General features: G+C 37.5%; 2 protein-coding genes across 2 annotated transcripts; one reads left to right on the top strand and one right to left on the bottom strand.

Moving 5' to 3' along the window:
- Window positions 1-1,506: 1,506 nt before the first annotated feature.
- On the bottom strand, window positions 1,507-11,403 carry slc30a4 (solute carrier family 30 member 4). Its single transcript, XM_041981774.1, has 8 exons — window positions 11,111-11,403; window positions 10,326-10,818; window positions 8,071-8,217; window positions 7,319-7,472; window positions 6,757-6,970; window positions 4,690-4,795; window positions 4,468-4,602; window positions 1,507-2,685 (listed from the first exon to the last, which is right to left on the bottom strand). The coding sequence occupies exons 2-8, from the start codon at window positions 10,723-10,725 to the stop codon at window positions 2,531-2,533; spliced, it is 1,311 nt and encodes a 436-aa protein (XP_041837708.1). The 5' UTR covers window positions 10,726-10,818; window positions 11,111-11,403; the 3' UTR covers window positions 1,507-2,530.
- On the top strand, window positions 11,264-19,267 carry bloc1s6 (biogenesis of lysosomal organelles complex-1, subunit 6, pallidin). The gene is made up of 6 exons (XM_041981782.1): window positions 11,264-11,385; window positions 11,617-11,712; window positions 12,767-12,926; window positions 17,076-17,163; window positions 17,277-17,363; window positions 17,463-19,267. The coding sequence occupies exons 2-6, from the start codon at window positions 11,649-11,651 to the stop codon at window positions 17,580-17,582; spliced, it is 519 nt and encodes a 172-aa protein (XP_041837716.1). The 5' UTR covers window positions 11,264-11,385; window positions 11,617-11,648; the 3' UTR covers window positions 17,583-19,267.
- Window positions 19,268-20,190: the final 923 nt, after the last annotated feature.

Below are 20,190 nucleotides of genomic sequence, written 5' to 3'. Positions count from 1 at the left end.
CAGAAGGGACTGGTGTACAGCAAGTCATCATAGCAACAATCAGATGCATTAATCTGCCGGGTTTATGGTTGGATGAACATTCAGTGGTCCCATTGTGTTTTACAGGCAATCCCCTTAATGCACACCTCATCTCTGAAGAGAGCAAATAATTAGAAAATGTCTTTCCCATAAAGTTGCCCCCGGCACCTTCTGGCTGACTACACCATGACAACGAATGGATTTCTCATGACTAATTAAACAAGGGGAGTACGGGGAGAGGGAGAAGGCGACGCATGGGTTTTGCATCCTGCTCTTTGTGAGTGACTCTGTCATCAGGAAACACACTTTGTTTTAGGTATAGCTTACATGTCAGGTCACGAGTTACATTCCAAAACATCTCCTGCCTCTTATTTAACACAATCGCATGTTACTACATGAATTTTCCCCAACTGCATTTTAAGAGAAAGTAAACGGAAAAGTTATTTAGGGAAACAATGACACGACAGGAAATTCATAGTGTGTATGTGCCTTGGAATTTGTGTACGTGACTGTTTCACACACATTATGAAACCACAGGTCATGTGATCGACCAGTAAAGCAGGTACTAACACTCCCTCGTGGTGTTTATTAAAAATGAGACATGAAAATTCCCAATTTGTCATTAACAATACACACGGGCTCAAAAAGTACATTTTTAAAAAGGTTTCCCTTGTGGTCTGTAAATGATTATATTTAAACACGTCTGCTCTGTAATGAGGTCTGCTGTAACTAACAATATGCACCAAGAGTGAAAGAATTGTTTAATGGTAGTCTAAGGTAGGGCACTCAGTCGAGAGCAGTAAATGGTTGTCTTGTCTGTTAAGTCAACAGTTGACTCCCTTTGCTACAGTGGTTTATGATAAGACTGTTGCTTGAAAACAGATACTCCCTCTTTAATTATGTCAATTATAAACCCATGATACACCAGCATTTTACACATTAACTCCATTTTGTGGAGGATGTCATATTGAATCGGTTATGTTTTAAATGCATGTAGTACGCTGCACCACATCACATGACTTTTAGTTATTTGTCTATGTTTTAGAGCTTATTTGCCAAACTATTCTTCCTTTTAAAGCTTTAAAAACATTATTTCTATAAGAGAATGAATTTTAATTACCCCCAAGCTCAACATTCATTTTGTTGATGTTACACACATTAAAAAATTAATTCTGGGTTCACACTGTGTATACATTTGCTGAATCTATGTGTGTGTGTGTGTATATATATATATATATATATATATATATATATATATATATATATATATATATATAGATCTATAGATAAAGATATAGAGATATAGAATTTACAACTTACAACAGAAATATGGATGGAGATGTGTAAAACATCTGTAACAGCATCTACTTAAATAAAAACAGTTCTCCAACTTAAAGTGGAGGTTTTCTCAGTATATGAGTAACCCTTTGGGGAGCACCATTCTTCTTCACTCCACTTTGTACAATGAAAAATGGAAGAAAGACAAAAGGCATTTAATGATTTATTACAAACAAAAACAGTAACTCAGTTATTGATTTCCCCTTGGTGATTATTATCAGTCACATTAACTCCTTGCAAACTCAACACTGGAAAACACTATAAACACTATTAATTGGCAAATTTCAACTCACTCCTCCAATGACACACTAAAGCTTTAAAATGCATCAAATAATACAAACCTGCTTGCACGTTTATCCTGTCAGTAAATGATATGAAGCGTAAGCAATGCCCTTACTCTCAGACAGTAACACTGATTGTCAGTTGCCTGCTTGCTTTACTTTGTTACTTCCAAAGAAAATCAGTGTCTGAAATGTCAAGTTATTTTAAGTGTTGGTGAGTACAGCCACAATAGGCAAGAAGAAGATGGTTGTTTTTCTTTTTAAAAAAAATTATCTGCCTGGTGACAGACTTTGGTTTAAGAAGAGTTAAGTGCATTTGATAAGGTGTTATGTCTCCTAAAGGGACACAATGTTAAAGGTTTAGTGCCTTATTCCTACCACTTGTGACAACTCCAGCTTATATGCACTGTGACCAGTTATCATGAGGTACTTTTTCAATGGCTGACATCTATTGTAAAAGACTTGAAATCTCAGTATCCAGTTCTAACGCCTAGGAACAAATCAGAAATATACATCTGATGACAAAACATCAAACGGTTGCATACAAAAAAAAAATTGAAGTGATTTATAATGAAATGATGTTCAGAGTAGGCTTTAATGGTGAATTAAGGTCAAGTATTTTCATCTTTCTGAGTACAAGCAGTCAACCTTTAATCAAAAAGTTTTGGAAGCATGAGTGCATCAAGTCCCAGGAGACTTAATTTCTCCCCTAATTATAAATGTGCATCTGCTGTTATACTACTGGCTTTCCCTTGGCACCTCTCTTTTCCACATACGGCTGTGGACTGATTGCTGCTATAGCACTGCGCTGCAGCAGCCATGTGCTTCTGTGAATCGTACTTTCTGTTTCCATGGAATGAACTGCTGAAGTCAGTGTAAGCACGAGTTTCTCTTCAGGCACTGGACGTCTGGCAGTGTGCACAGCTGCGCACCACCCTCTGTCTGTGAGTCTGCACCTGAACTGTGCACCTGCTGAGACCGTAGGTGTGAAGCAGCAGGTGACGAGCCCTTGCCTGGACGTCCTCCCAGTTATTAGAACTAGAGGGTGCTGTGAACAAAGAAATACATCTGATGTAAATCAATCTTAGTGAATGTGGATGTGTGTCCATAAGTATTCCCCCCCCCCACATGGTTAATACTTTGTAGATCCATATTTAGTAAATATTCCTGGTACAAGCCTTAAGGTGTGTTTCTTTAAGTTTGGAAAATCTAACCTCCATGCTAAACTTCTCTTATTTGTGCTGTTTACTTGGTGGTCCTTCTTCCCTACTGGTGGGGGCAAACTCTGGGGCCTTTCACAATAAATATATTATAGATGTCATGTGATTGTTAAGATTACACACATGTGGACTTGAATGAAATTATTTTGTGACTTTAAAAGGTTTCTGTGAGCACCAGATGTTAATGTAGGACTTAAAAACAATAATTATGCCATTTGTATTTGCCATAGCATGAGAAAACCATGTGTAACTCCAGTGTCTATTTAGGTGTGCCAGGTTTGTGGCCCTGCTAGCATGAAATGGTTCAGTGAAATACTTGATTAAATAAAACATAGTTTTCCTTGCTGTTTTTTTCTAGTACACATACAAACCTAAGAACATACTTAAATGTTTTTGTTGTTTGGATGCTCAATAGTTGTTTAACAGCACACTTTTTTCTATAATTTTTGCAGCTTTCCAACTGTCTAATTTCCCTGCTGCACTGAATTATGGAATAAAAATAGAAATGAAGAAAGAAAATAAAAGGTTTTACATTAAATTTCATTACAGCTTAGTATCCCCCCCATTCGTTTCCATCTTGTATTGTGTTGCAGCCAATACAAAAAGGAATAAACAGCTCCATCTTGTGGAGAAACAGGAGCTCAGTAAGCACTGGTAAACTGAGCCATTTTTCATTTGGTTCAGCACATTTCCATTTAGCCAAGACATTCAAAACCCAACAGCACAGATTACAAGGTACTATATGCTAAGAAGTGGCACTTAAAACTTTTTGTCCATTCCTATCTGAAGTAACAGCTTGAGTTGAAACTAAATCTAAATGTGGCTTTTTTTTATGTTTTTTTTCTCTTTTTACAAAAATATAGGGTGAAAAAAAGGGGGGGGGACTGTCTATATCTTTTAAGATATATATATTTTCTGATGTGTTGAAATCTGTCCTCAGGCATGCGCTCATATTTCACATCTGATTTCAACAAGTGTTTAGCATGTCAAAGGCCAACACTGTAAAGCCTAAATCTGACAGCTTTACTAAAACAAAGATCAAAGATAAATTCAAAGAAATTCCAGAGGAGACGCTGAAACACACTCAAACTGTACAAAAACATTTTGTTCCGACATGTCATTGATGTTTAACACACTCCCAAATCAGAACTGGAAACAATTTAGATCAAAGCAGCTCATCAAGAAATTGAGTAAGACATTATGCAAGCATGTTTTCTCTGAGGATGCAAGGATACTTGTTGACTGAAAATTAGAAAATATTTTAAAAAAGACAGACTGAACATAGCCAGGGCCTTCCTCGAATGATGTCTACCAATGGATTTGATTTTACTTGCAAACATAGAATGTTCTATGGGATTACATTTAGTACAAAATGTGGCTGCAGTCCTTTTAGATAAGTGCCAAAGCACCAGCAATGTGCATGAAGTCACTAATCCATTACAGCTACTGTCAATAATGAATCTTTGTAATCAGATGAGATTTTCATTTGTCATGTATAAAAGTAACTCTATTATTAGCTTTTGGATTGAATATAAAGTTTGACTGAAATCTATACATTTTATTTCCTCAAAACACCCCCTTCTTCACTGAGAAAACAGATAACTACTCACTGAGCTGGAGATGCACTAGTGCTGCAGTCTTATCAGCGGTCAGCGCCCAGACGTTCAACTCATCGACTGATTGGACATCGTCCAGCTTCATGAGATCCTCTTTAATTCGCTGAGTGTCTAGGTGTCTTGGAACACCTGAGAGAGCAAGATAAGAATGTCATTACAGAACTCACCTAACTAAAACACTAAATAGAGCACTCTGGAGAGAGGGCCCAGACTTACCCTCCAGCACGATGACTATTGTGTCCCGTAAGATGCGTAATGTGGTGAAGAGAACCAGAACAGAGAAGATGTAGGTGCAGATTGGGTCTGCCAGTTTAAGCTCTGGCTGTGAAGACAAAGTAAGCACAACTTAACTAACAGAACAAGTTACTGTTTGCAATGATAACATGTTTGATAGGTTGCTTTGTTGTTATTTCTAAAATTCATACTCTTTCCTTCAAAAGTAAAAGTTGTTCCCCAGTTTTATACATGTATTCATCTGTTTGGGCAGGTTCCCTCAGGGAAATTAGGAGTTCCAGCAGCAGTACAGCACCATTAATAAATATAAAGATTAAAGAAAACACAATATACCAAAATATACAGGAAAATATAAGTTAAAAATATACTTTAAAACTCTTATAACAAAATACATATATGTACATTTTCTGTTCATAAAGGCTGGCCCTGCTTAACATTGCTCTCTCTTCATCCAGCAAAAGTAGTACCGTTGAGTGTTTGGTAAAACCTTTTTGTTTCTTTTTCATTCTTTTCAATATATTCTTAAATTATTAACCTAACCCCTGGTGTGGCAGTCACTTATGTTTAGGGCTCGGGTCAGCCGTAACATAATAATGGGGACTTGTTCTTTTGTTCTGGAGTTTCAGCTTGGTTTTGTTTGTCTTTAGTAGGGTAATTTCTGTGGTGCCACATGAGGTAGTTTTTGGCTTGACCAGCACCACTTTTTTTTTTTTTTTTTTTGGTGTGTTTGTTTTTTGGGGATTGTAGTTTGTTGGCTTAGTTGTTTCTGCTCACTTTTGTTGGTGCTTGTACATGTTGCAGATGCTGTTAGCTGTGCTGTTTTGTTTTGGTTTTGTTTTTATCTACTTGACCTGCAGGATCACCTATTCACCTCAACTTCGGTGTGGTGTTCAGTATGTTTGGTAAATGTGTAGTTAAACAGAGAGAGATGGAATTTAAAGCTGAGTGGACAAAGTCTCAAATGTGACTGTAGGAACCTAAATGCAAGTTTTAGTTAAGTTATGGTTAAAGTTATTATGTTAAAGATTTCATGCATGTTTTCAGATTATTTCATATATAGGTGTTTTGTAATTCAAGCTAAAAACAAGAAAAATGCTTTATTTAATTACATGCATGGATAACTTTGTAACTTTGAAGAGGATATTGTGGCTCTAAGATGATTTGCATATTTGATTGGTTGGGCAGGCTAACAAGGGTGGGGCTGGGACCTAATCAAACAACACAGTCAGGCAAGCCTGGAGTAGAGCCACACAGTTTTTTGACCTCTCTTACTCTCATTTCATGGCATTATGTTTTATTTATTTTATTTTCCATACTATAGAGAACTAATGGACCATTTTTTTTTGTGAAGTTTTAAAGTAAACTGTTCGACTGAATACGAAAGATCTTGTGGAGTTTTTGTTTTTTACAAGTGACACGTGGATGAAAGCAAGGGTCAGAGCGTCAAACTAAGGCTTTACAGAAAGGAAGATACAGTGACATTGAGATCACAGCATCATGCTGGATAGGGGTAAAAAATGTGTTTTAACTTATAGGTGAAGATGATAATATAAAATTTTAAAAATTGTCAATGACATACTTATTTACACACTTTTAATACCATAAAATTATGTAGTGTGTAATTATTTAATCTTGATTGACATTAAGTAAAATATATTTAATAGATTCTAAACAATGGTTTCAGGAAGACTGAAAAGCTAATTCACTGGTCAAAAAACCTCTACCACCTACCTTTATTGCAATGACCAAGTGTTGAAACAGCATTCAGTCTCATGTAAAATTAATATGGGTAAAATTCTTATTTATATTTATTTATTATCTTCAGTTCCTGTCAGTACTGATGGCTACACAATCCAGTTGCACATGATAATTGTCAAAGTGTGACAGTGTTACAGGAGTAGGCAAACACACTAAATCTAACAAAGGAATTTAATCAGCTTGTTTAAGCGGCTGTGCCTTTTTAGAAAAACCCTCTTTAAACTCCTTGTTTTAGTGTAACATTCGCACAAGAGATCATTGTTAATATTCTCAGTTAAAAAAATTACATACCTTGAACCGGACAATATATGCAGCTATAAGGACCCCAACACTCTGAAGAAGATCTCCCAAAGCATGGATGAAGGCAGCTCTTACAGCTAGGCTACCATGTGGCTTCTGCTGAGGTGATCCGGCTGAATGCGAATTTGAGGCAGCTGCAGAGCCGTGAGAGTGACCATGGCCGTGTGAGTGAAGATGGCCACCTTGGTTTAACAAAAAACCCATTCTGAAATCACAAAGAAAGCAACCAGAAAATAGATTAATAACCAGGAATGAATAATACAAATTGTCAGATTGATGTCATAATTTACCAAGCTTGAAAACTGCGATCAGTCCTACCAACTACTAAATCATTACACACACACACACACACACACACACACACACACACACACACACACACACACACACACACACACACACACACACACACACACACACACACACACACACACAGAGGATCAGAAGCTGGAATCTATGCAGTTCCAACAGTACTTTGGACTGAACTGTTAGATATTTTTGCTGATTTTTTCTTCAAGTGTTGCTGCACCTTACCCCCCACTCCCAAACTCACACAAGATTAACAGCCACTCCAACAGCCGCCGTGATGAGCATGACATCTCCATCTATGTCGAATTCTTGGTGTACAGTTCTCTGAACCGCCTCATAAAGCAATATACCCGTCAGGATGTAGATGAGCAGCACGCTGAGAACTGCTGATACTACCTCTAAAAACAAGAAGTCACAATCTGATGTAAATACAAAGTATTTCTGTAACAAGCAATACGAGTAAAAAAAAAAAAAAAAAAACATATGAGATTACAAATAAGACCAAAAATAAAAGACAAAGGACTAAATATGACAGGCATAAAAAGATACAGAAAGTAAAAAGAAATCTAAGGCATGTTTAGTAACTTCCAACCTATGAAATGTTCATTTATTATTAATTTACATAGGTAAACATTTTAAAAATTACACATGCACCAGATTGTTTAAATACAATAGAAAAAAACTTCACATCATTGTTGAACTGAGAAATTAATTAGGACAAGAAATTTTTTAAGTCTCTACATTATGAAACTCTATTTGACAGAAAGTGATTTATAATGAAATGATAAATATTCATTTAGAAACAGCTGAGAAATTCCCATAACCTGTATATCTGGAACATGATTCTGATTTGCCTTGAACATTGCTGAAAACACTCTTTTTCAGAGTGATTAATCTGCATAAAAAGCACTATAATCTGTTAGGTGCACACTAAACAGAGGATGTGTATATAAAGGGGAAATGAAAAGAAGAAATATGATGGCTTCTGAATCTCACCGAGGCGATGCAGCCCAAAGGTGAACTTCTTGGTAGGTGGCTTTGTGGAAAGCCAAAGCGCTAGCAGGGAAAACAAGATACCTACCACATCTGCTAGCATGTGCACAGCATCAGTCATAATGGCTAAACTGTTTGATACATAACCACCTGAAAGAAGAAGACAATGGGAACAATTTGTATAACATATGTATGCAAGAACTATAAAAGCAATGTTTAAGAGCCAGTTTAAGCACAAAGTGCTAATTTAATCTAGATGTACATCAAATGTATGTGTGTGTATGTATGTTATGTGGTTAGATTCCTAGGAAACAATGACTCACAGAAAAATAAAGTCCCCTATCTTACATGAAAATGAATGTGGGCTATGCAGCTAAAGCTTTTCACCTAATGTGTTTAAAAACATTTGGACATATAATCATTTTTGTTTTTGATAAGAAATAAATAAAAGAAATGTTACTAGGTAGCAACAATCTTCTAACAGCATAATGAATAAAAATAAATAAAAAACAAACAAATAATCTCAGAGGGAAATTGCAACAAAGTAGATCAACAACCTTGGGCACATTTTGGCAAGAAAAAGTAAATAGACTGGGTATTACTGTTCTAGAAACATTCCCTAAACGATGTGTGAAGATGTGTAATAAATCATAGGCGCCTCGGGCTGGCTGCCATTGTGGCCGACACTGTACCAGTTACAATCTTTCAGTGGAAGAGGGAGATACAGACGATGACATTGAAACGTTTAATCAAACAACAGCTGCAAGTGTTAAGTGTTCATGTTTTGTAATTTGTATATTTTTTAGATTAATATTGATTTCAGATCTTATGTAAATGTAAGCTGAACTGTGTTTTTATTATTTTTTTAATATATATCAACTTATTTTCTTATTTTTTTTACAAGCGTGATCTTGTTTGATCTTGTCAATAAGCAACCAAACATGAAGATGCAAGAAAAATGCTGACGAGCCGTATTGTAAGAACTTAAACCCTCTTTCACGACAAGCAGACAATTAGGTATTTGTTTGAAAAAACTTCATTTCAACAGCTAAACTTGTTTGTTAGTTCATTTGTCATACTGTATATTTAAACCTTTTTGTACTCTGTGCATTCAAAGTTCTTAAGGCATGGAGGCATGGAAACCACAAAGAAGATGTGCCTGTGTAATAAATGGCCGTTCCAAGGAACCGACCTGTCTGTAATGTTGTGAAAAGAGTTACAACAGCCTTAACACACATTTCATCCTATTTGTTGCTAATAGACAGCATCAGCTGGGTGATATTGCAACAGATAATATCTGATGGAACAGCATGTAAATGTTATTGTATGGCTTATATATATTTATATCTTTTCATATGAGTTAACATTTGATTGTATTAGAAAAGGCTGTCTTTGTTTTGTACCAACTTGTTCTGTTAATTTTTTTCCAATTATTTGCCTGCTGACAATAATGAACAAAAAAATGTGTTTGATCAGATAAGGTATATCAGTTTGTGACAGCTTTGCTCAAATAAAGGCATGCAAAAAGCCTTTCAAAGTGTAAACATAAATTAATGTTTAAACAGCTATAATAAAGTAATTGAGCAGCATGATGTAGGCCTGTAACAGTGCAATAATTTTAGCTGACATAGTCATTCTGCAGATGTGCGTTCATTCTCCTGTATAAAACAACTACACGAAAGAAAATAAATATCAGAATTTTGTGTTCCACCATTGTTTAATAACATCAACTGTTAATCTAGAGGCAATTTACTTCTAATACTGCTGGCTGCATTTTAATTATGATCTATGGAGTCAGTGTAAAACAAAACATGATGAAGCATGTGTTGCCCTAGGAATGACCAGGTAATGGTCAAGTAATGGTCAATGGTGGGTAATGAAGAGAGACCACAGTGCGTTGTATGTCTCAGAATATCAGCGTCTAACAGCATGAAGCCAAACAAGTTAGAATGCTACTTGGGGACTTCTCATCCTGAACACAAAAAGAAAAGCTTCTTGGTTACTTTAGAAATAAACTACTCAACAGTCGTATTTAGTAGACTTGACACTATTGTTGTCCATTAAAAGGGGGCTCCTGCAGAAACAGTTTGGGAACCACTGCTTTAAACCAAATGAGAAATAAGAAAGCATAAACCTGAAAAAAGCAGCAAAAGGGTGGTGGTTTGTATATATATAGGCTGAAAGAAAAACATTAGAAAAAATCTAACTTTAACATAATTTATTTGCATAACAGATGTTAGATGTTTACGTCTACTTACCTATAATTTCTCCTGTCATGAACAGAAAATACAGCAAAGCAGCAAAGACCAGCCTCTTCATCACCTTCCTGTGTTTGATTCGCTCCTTCTTCTTGGTACAGTTGTCACAAGGGTCCATGTTCAACCCCGGGCTCCCAATGCTGGAAGAGTCCAGTAGAGAGTCATCGTCGTCATCATCAGCTACCACCAGCGTGTTTACAGCCACTCCGTTGGACGTAGCACCAGCAGAGTAGTCCGACATCTCTCCAGAAACCACGACCTTCAGCTTGTTGAATTTGGGCGTCTCATCTTCCACCAGCTCGTCGGAGAAGTCAAAGGGAGCCGTGTCGCTCAGATCCCAGTCGCTCTGCTCCCTCCTGAAGGCGGACCGCACCTTGCTGAAGAGGTTCCCACCTGACATTTTAATAATTATCTATCCGTTTAGTTGCTGTCCTCTGAGGTAATTTGCATGTCTTTATAACGGGGAACGATGGTAGGACTGCATTTCTCCATCCTGTCAAACGGAAAGTGATACAAAACACAGAGCATTGTTTCACTTTTTACAATTCAGCTATTTCATCAACGAAGTATCGGCAGACTTATTTTGGAACGATTACAAACTGAATTAAAATTCTTCTTTGAACTGAGCTGAGATGAGAAACTTAAAAGTTCAACAGTCCTCATAAAAACATACTTAGCTAAAAAGTAACAAGCTAGCTAGTGGTTAGCTGTGTTGAGTCAGTTTGCGACACACAAGACAGCTCTTGTCATGCGGTAGTTTGTTTAGAAATGTGAGGTAGACTTACCAACAGGCGTGTTTACTCTCTTATTAACTTAGACCGTCTTCAAGTAAAGAACCGTCATGGTACGACAGGCCCAAACGTTAGTCTGAACGCTACCTTTGCATTCTAACGGATGTGACAAGAGGTTGGGTTTCGTCCGCAGTAGTCACATGATGACGCAGACGTCACATGACGTTGTCTAGGTACTGCAACAAATCGAAAATCTTTCTCTTGTCTACTCTGTCTTCATAACTCCACCAAATACGATTACGGTTGGTTTTCATAAAACGTTTAAACAGGTAAGATAACAACTGAATGGAAATACTTGCGAATTGTTAAAGCTGCTGGTTGATTTATCGCTAATGTGTCGTGCTGCACTCATGAAGCAGCTTAGTAAGCTAGCTAGACTCAACGGGTGAATATCTGACACTGGATCACAACTTCCTTTTGTTCTCAGATACTTGTTCACCTAGTTATTTCTATCAGATGAAAGTCTAAGATCCTACTGATTGTTTGGTGTCTGCTTGTAGACAACCAGACTGGGCATACACAGACGTAACACATGGAGGTAGAGGGGATGGAAGATAAAGGACCTTCGTCCCAGAGTGATCTTCCACAAAGTGACGGTATGATTGCTCAATCCTTTACTTGCTATCTACTACACAGACCTGATTTTGACTATATCCTACAGTGCCGTGCAAAAAAAAAAAAAAAAAAAAAAAAATCAATGTGACCTTAAAAAGTTAACTGAGCAGAAAGTTAAATATTACCATTCACAACAGGATTAATCTGATATTTTATGATTTTATTCATAAAGAGAAACATCTCGTAAAAACATGGTTAGCTACAGTGGTTTGCGCCTGATCATTTTTATGATAGTCTCACAGGTTTATTAGTTTGTTTCGAGATTTGGCTCATTCCTAGTCCTCTATAAGAAATTCAGGTCATATAAAATTTCAGAGCCTTCTTAAGGCTAATCCCTCAGACTGTGGGGTCCCCTAAGCAGCTTCCTAGCCTTATAAAAATAATTCAAAAGCAAAGTTGTGGAAATTGAAATGCCTTCTTAAGAGGAGATGAATAAAAACAGACCAAAAACCTATCACTTAACTTTTTGTGCACTTATTCAGGGCAGGTCTTATAAAGGGCTGTAGTGTATGTAGAGTCCTAGATATAGCCTTGGTTACTGTAGTTTTACAGATATGTAAGGAAACCAAGATGAGCTGGAGTCATAGCTCCTGATGCAGTTTCTTTGAAAAATACATTAATATCCAAACAGGAGAAGGGAAAGTAAATAAAGATAAATATTTTCATATGGCAGTTTCCTCAGTTTTTACTCTCTTTAGGAAATTGCAGTTAACTGGAATAATTTATATCAAATTGGCATATTGAATTGATGAGCTCAACGACAACTAATTATATTAAAGCTAATAATTGTCTGGAGTTTCAATACATCCAATTGCTGATATTATCCACTGAAGCTGGCCTCTTCCAGATATGTTTTTATTTGCATAAAAATGTACAATAATTGGTGATATATTTAAAAAAAATATATATAATGCAGAGCCCATAGAGCAGAGTACAGTGATACAGAGTCTGTAAGATTTTAGGAGTTCCAGCATGGTTCATTTTATTGGAGGAAGATTTTGTGGCACTATTTAAGCTATCTGAACTGTTTGACAGATCTTCACTCAGCACAACAGCAGCTGGTCGGTCTGGAGAGTTCAGGCCTTGTAGAGAATGTACACGTGGATAAGAAAACAGTGGACAAACTCACAGAGGGATTGCTCTCTCACTACCTACCAGATCTACAGAACTCTAAACGAGCCCTCCAAGAGCTCACGTAAGTATGTGCAGATACTGGAGGATTTTCCAAGACTTTTTTTTAAATAAGTTTCCATTAACTTAAACATTTTGAGCACTTCCTCATGTAGTCTGCTAAATGTAGTCAAGTCAAAAATTTTCATTGCTATTAAACCTTGATTGGGCTAATGACCATTTTTGTAGACCTTATTAGACATACAAAATACATGCTTGTTAGTCACTGAAATTATAGAACCACACTGAGTTCTCCACACCAAGCAACAAAGATCAGGCTACATCAGGCTACATCCCAGCTAAATTTAAAAGTCTTATAATATCCAATATTATAACACTCTTGAAATACCCTCTTGAAAAATTTACTATAAAAGTTTTAATTTCCAAGTATCTCAGTGAGTTTACAATAACGATGATCCATCCATCCACTATACTGCTTAGTCCAGTTCAGGGTTGCGAGGAAACTGAAGGATTGCTGGGATAGGCAGGATCATCACAGGGCCAGCACAGACGGACAAACATTCAAGCACACACTCGTTCCTAGGGAGAATTTAGAGAGACCATTTAATATGGTTTAATATTAACCAAGGCTCGAACCAGCGACCTTCATGCTGTGAAGCAGTAGTGCTAACCACACCACCTGTGCACCCTTGTAAAGATTATAGTAAAACAAACTCAGGCTGAAATAGTTTTCTAACAGTTCAGTATTGATCATAAGCAGCCCAGTGTATACTATAAATATTCAGAATAGACGATGCATCGTCGTCTTTTGATTGTGTTAACTGGAAATATTTACTAGCTACTTTAAATACATTCTGCTTTGGACCATCTTTCATTAACTGGATTAAAATTTTATACAGTTCTCCTAATGCGAGTGTCAGAACAAATGATCAAACCTCTCCAAGTTTTAATTTACAAAGGGGCACCAGACAAGGTTGTCCACTATCCCCCTCACTTTTTGCTATATTTATTGAGCCGCTAGTTGCTGCAATTAGACAATATCAAACTATTAAAGGCATTCAGTCCAAAAATATATTTCATAAAATAAGTCTTTATGCTGATGACGTTTTACTATTCCTCCAGAACTCACAAACCTCTCTATCTGAAACAATCTCACTAATTAATAAATTCTCATCACTCTCGAATTACTCCATTAACTGGTCTAAGAGCACAGTTCTACCCATCAACTGTAGCTTTCAAAATCTACCCAACATCAACTTACAATCAGGTAACATTAGATACCTGGGTGTAAATATTCCCTCCAGGCTCTCAGAACTAAGAAAATGTAATCACGTTCACCTTCTTCAGACTATAGAAGATGATCTTGCTTGCTGGAAATCTCTACCCATTTCACTCATGGGGAGAGTTGCCACTATAAAAATGATGGTTCTACCCAAAATCAACTATTTGTTTTCTATGATTCCTGTGAAACCCCCCTCCACCTGGTTTAAATTGCTAGAATCACACATCTCCGGATTTCTCTGGAAAAATAAACCTCCCCAGGTCAGTTTAAAAACTTTACAGAAGCCGAAAGATAGGGGAGGATTAGACCTGCCTAACTTTTAACATTATTTCCTAGCAATAGGTTGCAGTATGTCCTAAAATGGCTCAAACCTAGTCCACTAGATGACCTGTGGATAGATATAGAACAAACACTTTGTGACAGTTTGGACATTTCTAATCTTCTTTTTTTCAGCTTAAGTATAAAAAGCTAAAGTGCTTCAAATGTGTCAACATCAGCACTTCTCTGACAGCCTGGTGGGAATTTCTCAAAAAAACCAACTCCTTAATAATACCATGTAAACTCACACCCATCTGGAACAATCCCGATATTCTAGTAAACAAAAATATGCTAAATTTTAACCAATGGATTAACAAAGGAATTAAATACTTTCAACATATTATCCATAACAGAAATATTCTATATTTTAATACAATCTCATCACAATATGGGAATAACAGCAAAAGATTCTTAGAATATCAACAACTCAGCCATAATACACACAAAATCCCCCCTTCACCAAACAGACCTGGAACTTCATCCAATGGTAGCAGATTTTATGGACCTCTGTACCCCAAAATTACTTTAAAAAATATACAGATTAATGCTAAAAGTAGATGATTCAAATTCCCTACCTACTTCAAAATGGGAGATAGATTTATCCATCAATCCTAGTCAAACATTTTGGCTACAAATATGTCTAAATGCCTTTAATATGACAGACAGCCCAAATTCACAACTCATACAATACAAAGTCCTCCATAGAACACATTACACAGGACAAAGGATGTTCAGGATGGGTCTTAATCACTCAGATATCTGCACACAGTGCACAGGTAACACAGCAGATGATTGCTTACACGCTTTATGGCTCTGTGCACCTGTCCAAAAGTTCTGGAACAAGGTTTGTGAGGATTTATCAACATGGGTTAGATGTAACATTCCTGCATGTCCTAAACTTTGTTTACTGGGTGACCTAAGTGACATCAATATAGACACTAACAAAGCACACATGGTCCTCACGGCCTTATGTATCGCAAAGAAAACTATTTTAGTGAACTGGAAGTCTAAAAACAATCTAAATATTAACCAGTACAGAAATCTCCTGTTGGATCACATCAGTCTAGAGCAGGGGTAGCCAACGTTGGTCCTCGAGGGCACCAATCCGGCAGGTTTTCCAGATTTCCCTGCTCCAGCACACCTGACTCAAATTAAATGGATCCAACAGCCTATAAGGATCTCCACAATGACTCGTTAGTTTAAGTCAGGTGTGTTGGGGCACGGAAATCTGGAAAACCTGCCGGATTGGTGCCCTCGAGGACCAACGTTGGCTACCCCTGGTCTAGAGACTGCATCGACATCCATTAAACACCAATCAGTTAACTCTCAGTCTCCCTGGTCCCCGCAGGCCCTGGCCATTTCTCTGGTTCAGAGCTTGGGAGGTTCATTAGGTGGGAGACTGTGTGTCTGACCGGATCTGGGGACTTGGTGGCCTGGGGGCGGGCTGGGGGGCTGTGGTGGGGGCCGGGCGTGGGGACCTGCGGACATGTTATTGTCCCTGGGGTGCCTAGCCTTGGTGTTGGGTTGGCGTGGCCAGCGGTGGTTTTGCCTGGGGCCGTCAGGCCCCGTTGGGCCTCTGCTCTGATCTGAGTGGGCCACTGCTCTCTCTGCTTTGGCTGTCCTGGGCTTGGTGCTCTGTGGACCTGCTGGGCCTTTGGGGCCTCGGGCTCCCCCCGTCCCCCGCTGATGCTTCGGGGTGCGGCGTGATCACGACCCCCTTGCAAGCACACATTTCTTCCTTGTTGCATGGCCACACACGCACATTCACACGTGCATGCTCACAAACGTGCTTGTCTGCTTCTGACTTGATGTTGCTAATGTTTGTGTTGGTACGTTTCTCTGCAGGTACGTTTGACTACAGTACTTTTTCATATCATCATTATAATATTTTCCTTTCTGTATCATGTAGTACTGTGGTAGTCTGTATTGTTTTTTTGTGGTGTTGTTTTTGGCAGCATAGACAACTGTTATTTCCACATTTTAATCCTGTCCTTTTCTCCCTTTTTTCCCCCTCAACCTCTATTTTCCTGTCATGTTCGGCACTGACATATAAAGACTAAAGAAAATAAGATTACAATAAAAATAATAAAAATATCAAGGGCAGCCATATATATAACATGTCTCCCTTGGTAGAGCAAATCTGTCAAGCAAGATATGGCACACAGACCACCATTCTGTATGTTAGGATGCTGGACAGGACAGGGTTTAAAAAAAAAAAAAAGAATAGACGATGCATCACATGGGTAAATGGTAAAGAGGCAGTCTGTTAATGGATATGAAAGATATGCAAAATGTCTTTTTACTCACTCAGCAGTCAGTTATCTGATGCACATAGAAGCACAATGACATGCATTCATTACTCTGCAGAAAACAAATAATACGATTCACAGGTGAACGTGCAAATTATGATGGATGGGTTGACTAGTTTCTGTCATGCTGGTAGTGCTGTTACTAAAATCTTATCTCGTACACATTAGGTGATGTAAAACAACTCAAATTTAGTGCTGAACTAGTTTCTCAAACTTGTAAAGTTTAGATTTTTATTATGTGTTTTTATTTTGTGTGTGGAAACATGATGATACAAATAGTTTTTCTTTTCTTTTTCACTAACAGACAAAATCAGCTGATACTATTAGACACACTGGATCAAGAAGTAACCAAGTTCAGAGAGTGTAACACCTTACTGGATCTCAATTCCTTGGTAATTTCTGGACTATTTTTAAACCAGGACAAAAGAAAAAAACTTGTGCTACACTTGTTTGAACTCTATTCTAGCCAGCGAGAATCATCACTTATTCAGTTTGTTGTCTTTAGTTTACAGAAGCCAAGGTTTACCACAACAAGCTGGTGAACATAAGGAAAGAGATGATCATGCTCCATGAAAAGACAACAAAGCTAAAGGTATTGGTATTTTCTTATAGTTGTCAACATCATACCCAAAGATAATGGCAAAATATAGGATTGATGCAAATGAAACAATGGATTGTTGTTTCCTTTTAGAAACGAGCATTGAAGCTGCAGCAGCAAAAGCAGAAGGAGGCACTGGAGAAGGAGCAGCAACGTGAGAAGGAGCTGGAGAGAGAGAGGCAGCTTATAGCCAAACCTGCTAAAAGAACATAGAGTCCCTGACTCTATTTGCTGTATTAACAACCACACAGTTGGCTTTGCATGCATCAGTCTATTTACTGCATTTCTACAATATGTCACATCAATGCTAACCATTTTCCAAAGTGTACATTTTTAAAGATGTTTTGTTTTTGCCTTGATTCAACAAAAAAGGTTAGATTATTAAACAGGCACCAGGAACACAGCTAAGATTTATATTATTTTATTGTTATGGCATTAAGATGCTTGAAAGATGCTTTAAAATGTCATTATTCACCTTTAATTATTCCTATTACGATTCGTGATTCTTTCATGCTGTTGCAGTTAACTCTACACATTGTAGACGGTTGTAGAGAAGCAGATTTCAGTCGCGGTCACATGTTAGTCACCAAAACTTTTAACAAGAAATCATTTGATTTTCTTTGAAACTTTGTATCCAGATGAAGTTGATTTAGTTCCTCACGGTGACTCATGATAGATGTGATGTTATCTTTTAAAAAAAACAGTAACAGCTTTGACCTTAGATGACAGTATTTCTACCATACCAGAAATTACTTCTTGTGGTTATTATGGAAAATAATCCATTCAGTGTTTCCTTCTACACTTAATTTTGAATCTCTTTGCAGCCTTTGGGCTGAAGTTGTTTCAAATGCCATTACTGTACAAATAAGCATTAATTCTAAATCTACATTTCATTAAGATATTTTTTTTCCTAAATTAGAATAATTTGTTCAGACCCATTAGCATGCACAACCTGAATTTAGGGGCCTTGGAGAGTTCTGTGGATGTTGGGATGATCACATCATTCATTTCAGCTGCAAATAACAGCAGAAACTGGATGCTAAAGGTTTCAGTAAAGAGCTTCTTATCTCATATCTGAATCAAATTTTAGAGATTTGACAGTTTGATTAATTTCAGGCTGTAATGGCTTTCAATTAGACCAATCTTTTTTGTTTATCTATTAACACTACAAAGTGTTAAATTCATATGTCAGCATTCATTAATCAGTATTTAAAGACGTGATAAAGACGATTTTTTTGTTTTGTTTTTTTGGCTTTTCAGAAATGCTCAAGTACAGAGGCTAGTTTCCTTGAGGAGTAGGAGGAACACTGATAGAGTTTCATTTCTAGATGGAAATAAATTGGAAGAATGGCTTTAAATTCTTTTCTTAAGACATGTTTAGAAATCTGATACACTCCGGAAAATGGTTTACTTAATAGACAGTGAATGTGACTTTTAGTAAATGGGTTAAATCTTGCAAAACCCCTGGTTTGGTTGATTCAATCTGACGTTGCCAAGATCACCACAAACCAAAGACTTGGACTACATCATCAAATGCTGGTACTTCCCACTATCAACCTCTGATGATGCACTATTTTGTGCACCTTGCTGAGAAAAGAACAAATTATTCCTTTTTTTTGCAGCCATGGGACAATACTCAAGGAGAATCACTGCATCTGATGTCTGTTGTCAAAGTATTAATATATATTGTTTCTGGGCTTCTTGCCTTGTTAGTGTTAAATGTTTTAAAAGTCTGTTTTAAGTCAAATTGTTCTGCACTAAATTAACTATAAAAATGCATCAACCATAAACACCATCTGTTACTTTCTTTAAAAGACCTTTTAAGAGGTTTCTATGCACTAATTGTGGCTGGAACTCCACTGTTTGTACAATTAATAATAAAAGAAAAATAACTTCTGGTTTGTAGTAAGTTTACTTTTTTTTTTTAATTAGGGTCCGAGCCATACGAAGTATGGAAGGACCCTATTGTTCCTGAAATGTTTATTCTTCTGCTCGTTCTTCTAAGCATTTCGACGCCAAATTTGACCCCCTAAACACCCATGAAAAGTTGTGAAACTTGGCACACACGTCAAGCCCGGCGTAACTCGGATATTATAAGGTCCGCATGCACTTCAATGCAAAATTGGCTCAACAGCGCCACCTAGAGTCACCAAAAATCCCCTAATGAATGGTGTCCCGAAAGTCTACTTCGACGTAGGAACACGAAACTCGGCACACACGTATAACACCCCAAGCTGAGCAAAAAAGTCAATCGAACACCTGTTGCCATGACAACGAGGTGCCACCCATCTTGGAGTGCACGGCCATTTTTTTGCCATTTTTTGCACTTTACACATATCGTATTTGAACGAACTAGTCTGAGGGGATTCGTGCGATTGACTCCAAACTTGGTGGGAAGCTTCCTGACAAGTTGGGGACCAAACGCTATTCAAATCTTTCTAATAGCAGAAAGCGTATTACCGTGGCAACCGACGGAAAATGACCTTCTTGCCATGAAACACGGTTTACTCATATCTCCATAGAAATACATTGGATCTGCACCAAAGTTCACAGTATTCATACATGTAACACCCCAAGGCCAGCAAAGAAGTCAATCGAACACCTGTTTCCATGGCAACGGGTTGCCCGCCATCTTGGATTTCATTGCCATTTGAACGAACTAGTCTGAGGGGATTCGTGCGACCGACGCCAAACTTGGTGGGAACCTTCCTGACAAGTTGGGGACCAAACGCTATTCAAATCTTCCTAATAGGAGAAAGTGTGTTGCCGTGGCAACTGACGGAAAAACGCCTTCTCGCCATGAAACACGGTTTGCTCATAT

The sequence above is a fragment of the Melanotaenia boesemani genome, chromosome 1 (genome assembly GCF_017639745.1).
Source record: "Melanotaenia boesemani isolate fMelBoe1 chromosome 1, fMelBoe1.pri, whole genome shotgun sequence".
In the NCBI taxonomy this organism is placed as follows: Eukaryota; Metazoa; Chordata; class Actinopteri; order Atheriniformes; family Melanotaeniidae; genus Melanotaenia; species Melanotaenia boesemani.
This window is presented reverse-complemented; position numbering and strand designations above follow the sequence as displayed.